This window comes from Asparagus officinalis, chromosome 1 (assembly GCF_001876935.1).
Source record: "Asparagus officinalis chromosome 1, Aspof.V1, whole genome shotgun sequence".
Classification (NCBI taxonomy): Eukaryota; Viridiplantae; Streptophyta; class Magnoliopsida; order Asparagales; family Asparagaceae; genus Asparagus; species Asparagus officinalis.
Genome location: NC_033794.1, coordinates 63,444,051 through 63,450,069, shown reverse-complemented (window position 1 = coordinate 63,450,069; position 6,019 = coordinate 63,444,051). Strand labels below are relative to the sequence as shown.

At 36.2% G+C, this 6,019-nt stretch overlaps 1 protein-coding gene and 1 long non-coding RNA gene across 3 annotated transcripts; one reads left to right on the top strand and one right to left on the bottom strand.

Annotated features, from left to right (window-relative positions):
* On the top strand, window positions 553-1,383 carry LOC109835127. Its single transcript, XM_020403121.1, has one exon. The coding sequence runs from the start codon at window positions 553-555 to the stop codon at window positions 1,381-1,383; it is 831 nt and encodes a 276-aa protein (XP_020258710.1).
* Window positions 2,524-5,170, bottom strand: LOC109842661. Of its 2 annotated transcripts, none has more exons than XR_002247341.1 (3): window positions 4,875-5,170; window positions 3,717-3,805; window positions 2,524-2,676 (listed from the first exon to the last, which is right to left on the bottom strand). It is a non-coding gene; the product is annotated as an uncharacterized LOC109842661 (long non-coding RNA). The 2 variants fall into 2 exon arrangements; XR_002247343.1 differs by lacking the exon at window positions 2,524-2,676 and adding an exon at window positions 2,700-2,727.

Below are 6,019 nucleotides of genomic sequence, written 5' to 3'. Positions count from 1 at the left end.
ATTTTAGTTACTATTAAATATTAATTAGGGTTTCATTTTTTAATTTACTATTAAATATGATTTTAGTTACTGCTTTACTATTATTAATTTTTTAATTTATTGTTATTGCTATTGTATTTTACAAAAAATGGAACAAGAAGGGGGTTCTAGTAGCAGTGGAGTATAAGATGATAAATTTACGGAAAATATATTACCAAATTGGAGAAAATGGGGGAAACGGCAGGAGGAAATTGGAGATGGAGATGTAATTATTGCAGAGAGGAGTTTACCGGTTCACACTCTAGAGTTAAAAATCACCTCTTGAGGATAAGCGGGACTGGAATTAAGATGTGTTCCAAGTCAACACCCGATAACCTAAGGGAGTTTCAAAGGACGTTGGATCAAGTTGAGGCGAGGTTGAGGGCTTCTAGGCCTAAGATGCCAGTTTTGCCTACATCTTCGACTGCAAGTATGACCGGTGTAGGTGCAAGTGCAAGCATGCCGATTGGTGCAGGTGAATCTAAGAGGAGGAGGGGGTCTAATACCGTGGAATAAGCATTCAATATGGTAGCAATGGAGGAATTGGATGCATTGATTGGTAGGATGTTTTACACCGGGGGATTATCCTTCAACTTGACAAGGAATCCATATTATGCCAAGGCTTTTGCATATGCCGTAAGCAATCCAATCTCTGGCTACATGCCTCCCGGTTACAATTCCATAAGGACCACTATCTTACAACGTGAAAAAACTCATGTAGAGAGATTGATGGAGCCCATCAGGGGCACATGGCAACAGAAGAGAGTCTCCATTTGCAGTGATGAGTGGGCGGATGCACAAAGGAGGCCCATCATCAAATTTATGGTGGTATGTGAGGGTAAGCCAATGTTCTTGAATGCCGTGAATGCCGAGGGAGAAGTCAAGAATAAGTATTTTATCCAAGCACTGCTGGAAAAGTGCATCACAGAGGTGGGACCGAAAAATATCATCCAAATAATAACCGATAATGCTTCGACATATAAGGCAGCGGGCCAGCTTATGGAGGGCACCTGGCCTCACATATTTTGGACTCCTTGTGTAGTCCATACACTCAATCTTGCTATCAAGAATATTTGTGCAGCTAAGAACACGGAACCAAATGCCGTGGCTTATGCACAATTACATTGGATTACAGAGATCTCCGATGATGCATTGTTTATGAAGAATTTTATCATGAACCACTCTATGCGGCTTTCCATGTTCAATGATTATTCCAAGATGAAGCTCCTATCGATTGCCGACACAAGATTTGACTCGTGGATTATTATGTTGAAGAGGTTTAAGGTCGTTAAGAAAGGCCTCCAAGACATGGTTCTTAGTGATCGATGGAGCTTATATAGAGAAGATGATGTGGGGAAAGCTTAATATGTGAAAGAGAAAGTCCTCGATGATTTGTGGTGGGACAAGATAGATTTTATTCTTGACTTCACTGGCCCAATCTTGATATGTGGGATATAATGATTGAGAAGGTGAAGCAAGCTATTTACAGGCATGAGGGTAAAAGGGATAATGAGGAATCTTCTTTTTATGAGGTGGTTCACAAGATCTTGGTGGATCGATGGAACAAGGGCAACACCCTGCTTTAGTGCTTGGCACACTCTTTAGTTCCAAGGTAATATTTCATATTTTACTCTTTAATGCGAATATTTCAATTAATTAATACATTGTAGGCTAATTCATGTTATTAATGAACATAGGTATTATCATTCCACATGGCTCAATGAGAACGTCCATCGACAAGCTCCAAATCAAGATCTTGAGATCTCTACGGAAAGAGCAAAGTGCTTAAGAAGATATTATCCTAACTCCGATGAATGACGGGTGGTGAACTTGGAATATGCTAAGTTTGTGGGGTCTATGGAAGCTTTTAGTGATCCAGATTCTCTTTCCGATAGAGGACATATGGATCCAATATCACGGTGGCATCTTTATGGTGCATGTACTCCAAATTTGCAAGCATTGGCCATAAAGCTTCTAGGTCAACCTTGTTTCTCTTCTTGTTGTGAACGGAATTGGAGTACGTATGGTTTCATTCACTCCTTAAAGAGGAACAAGCTAACCCCGGCACGGGCGGAGGATCTTGTTTATGTTCACACCAACCTTCGTTTACTTTCTCGGAGTTCCGGAGAGTATATGGAAGGGAAATCAAGAATGTGGGATATTGATGGAGATGCCTTCGACTCATTTTAAGGAGCCGACATGTTAGATGTTGCTGCCCTTTCTCTTGACGAGCGCACGATGGAGGCCATTGTGTTTGAGGGGGATGAAGGAGTTGAAGCCATAGAATAATCTTTTTGATGTTTCAACTTGAAAACTTTATTTTAAGATATGCTTTTGTGTGTAATTTTCCTTATTTTTGCAATGTTAGTAACTTAGTATTTTGTAGCCATTGAACTAGTTACAACTTGAACTTTATTCTCTTGTATTTTTATATGCTCAAGATGAAAGTAGTGAAAATTAAAATTTGGTATTATCTTCAAATCAGTTACATAACTTATACTTGTCATTGATTATACAAGCCAATGTTACAAAATAATACAACATAAAAATTGATCTATTTTTCTATATGTTCATCTTTTCTTTCTTGTCTTCTTTAAAATTATATATTGTCATTAATTCTCCAAGAGATCATTGTCATCCCGACATCTTAATTCACACCTGCAACACACACAGACACACTTATTGTCATCCCGACATCTTAATTCACACCTGCAACACACACAGACACACTTTCCATTAGTTTCTTATTTATAATCCTCACTTTACATAACAAAAAAACCTGCAACACACACAGACACACTTTCCATTAGTTTCTTATTTATAATCCTCACTTTACATAACAAAAAAAATATGAAAATGTAATAGGAATTTAATTCAATATTGATCTATATATAATAGTAATATTAAAAAAATCTAGCCGTGTCGCCGTGTCCTATTTTTTTGGGTTTTGTCGTGTCCATGTCCGTGTCCGTGTCGCCGTGTCCGTGTCCGTGCTTCATAGATTACAGCCATAAGTAGACCAGTGGTGATCTTCTGAGAGTTTAATATGTATAAACAATACATTGACAAACATAGGATGGATAAGACAAACTGAAATAGCAACAGACATCATGCATCATCCTAAACCTTCACAATACAGATTATAAGTTAAAAATACCACGAGAATATTAATTAACTGATCAATCCTTGCAAACACTAGAAAGGCATCCTTGAAAAGTACTCCTTAAAGAAGCATAACCCCATCTAGAATTTTCCACTAACACATACATTTGCCTCGTAACATTTTAGGCCATTTGCTATCTTCTTTTCTAAAGACCGGATGGACCGCATAATAAACCAACTTTGAGAAGGTTGGTCCAATCATATGGAAAACTAAGGTTTTATATCTCTAAAAATTAGGAATACCTTAAGTTATAATGAAGAACTGAAGACAGGAACACAATAGTTTCTGCAGAAAAATCCCGATTATACTAATTATGAAGGAGTTCAATAAATCAAGGATCATTAGAAATATTGTTAAAAATATTGGGCGGAGTTCAATAAATCATGGATCGTTAGAAAATTATAAGTGCAACAAAAAACATAACTACAAACATAACTACAAGGTTTAAAGAAGCAAACGCTTTTCTTAGCAAAACATTGGCTGGGAAAAGTGAAACCACACAGATAATATTAATTGCTACTAAGGGTTTGCTCACCAAAAGTGTGTGCTCAAACTATGCACTTTGTTTACCATCCGCAGTGACTGCAGTCCACCGATCAGGCCAAAGTCTATCGCGCCAAACTCCTGCAATCAACAGATTTAATACTACAGAGGACGAGAATAATAATAACAAGTCTTTACAAAAGGTCTAAAAACTCATCAGCATTTATCATAGGCTCGGTTGTAAATGTCTGCCTAGCCGTCATAATATCAATTGTTTCATTTCCAACATACGCTGCAACAAACTGCTACAGAATATGACGCTAAGTGCAGCTTAGCTCTAACAAGTTATTCACTTCTTGTATAAGGACCAATGGACCAAGTTTTAAACCATCAAGTTGCAATTTGCGTCTTGGTTGCAACAATTTCTCAGTTATTGGCGCATTTCGTCTCAGTTTTGATATGCTAGTTGCAGCTTGATTTTAGAACAATAAGAAATATCATGTAATGAAAATTGATATTATCAAAGAAGAACATCAGGCTTTTATAAACGTTTGCCTAACAAGTAACACCAGGCTACTAAATAGTTTTACTTGAACAAAATGTAAAAAAGACGTAATGCAATAGGATATCATGAATATTTATACACTTTGAAGGTACCATAGCTTCAAAATCATTCCAACTCTATGGACGGTGGTTCATTCACTTAAGGGTTTTGTAATTCGAGATAAGAGTCTCGATTTCTTCAAAACGACATATTACGTTCAATCTCTGTTGTCACATCTTCCATATCTCATTAAACTCTAAACAATCCAAAACCTGTATTTTCAGCTTTCAAACTTCAAATTAGCTCTTGACATCATACATATACTTATCGTTCAACATAAATGACAAACAATATCTGCTGCATATTCCATAGATATATACTTATGTGCACTTTGCTCGTATCTCTCTTCAAAGTTCCCAACATATCAAGGAGTATTATAATTAACTATTCAAGGAAATCCCAATAAGCTATGCAACAATCAACTCCTCGCTGTATATCCAAATAAACGTAACAAAAGCAAATTTTTCTCACAAGGATAAAAAAATTATCCCTAGAATATCAATTCCACACAGTAACAAACCCAAACGGAGCTAGGATTCCACATAAATCTAGTGCTATAATAAAAAAAAAATTACATAAAAATCATCGGAAATTCTAAGCGCTTACAGAGTAAGAAATCCGACGTGGCAAACGAGAGAATTCCATCCAAGAGATCCATAGAGATCAACGTAAAGCTTCAAATTCCTCTCCTCGCTCGATAACCAAGCGAACACCACCAGGATCCCTTTGCAATTTCCTCTCTCCTTCCTCCTCCAATAGAATCGATCTCCGTTCCCCCACATCGAAGATTTTGGTTTTTTATTTTTTATTTTGCCTAGGTAACTCTAGACTAAATTCCGTATAGGTTGTGTTCTACACGGAATTTCCATCCAGGATGAGGGCAAATTTTAAAAAAATAAAAATAAAACCGTCTAGTTTGTCAATCTAAACGGAAATTTCCTTCTAGATTGATGAAAACTACCTCAAACTAGACAGAAAAAATTCTGTCTAGTTTACTCCGTCTAGTTTGCTCATTTTTCTACTAGTTATATGAACTAGAGCTTTCATTGTTTTATGCACCCTTGGTTATATTTTGTATAATTAACTTTCTTTTTGGTTTTAAGTTAATTTTTGGTACCAAAGTTCTCAAACAACAAAGCATCCTCACCAAGCTAGTGGATCAAAGTAGCCAGTACATTACTAATGCAATTTTCCAAAGAAGCACTTTGTTCACATCTTGTTTATTGTTTAAAAAATGAAATTTAAATTGTTCTCAATAAATTTATCTGTATGCTAGTCAAAAATATTTATCATATTTCCATGAAATTGGAACATGAATCACATATTTGGATGCTTGATCCCTAATAATTTGAGCATCAACTTTCTCTAAATCATGAAGCATCATGTCACGATGTGCTATTATTGGTTTTAGCGGGTGTTTGGTTGCACAATTTTATAGAAAAGTTTTCTCAAAAGACCTGACTATGGCATTTCTATAATTAAAAATTTTCTGTAGATTTTTGTAAACTGTGTTTGGTTCAAAAAAATTTACAGAAATGTTTTCAGTAAAGTACAGAAAAGTACCCTATTTTACAGAAATAAATTTCCTCACAAAATAGACGAAAATCACCCAGAAGTTTTACACCCCAATATTAAAATAATAAATCTCATTTCCCGTACCCATTTTCCCACCCGATTCATTTTCTCGCATTGATGAGAGGGCTGAAATCTTAGGGTTTAGCCGACTTCTTCCTGCCCCCAAATCCAACGAG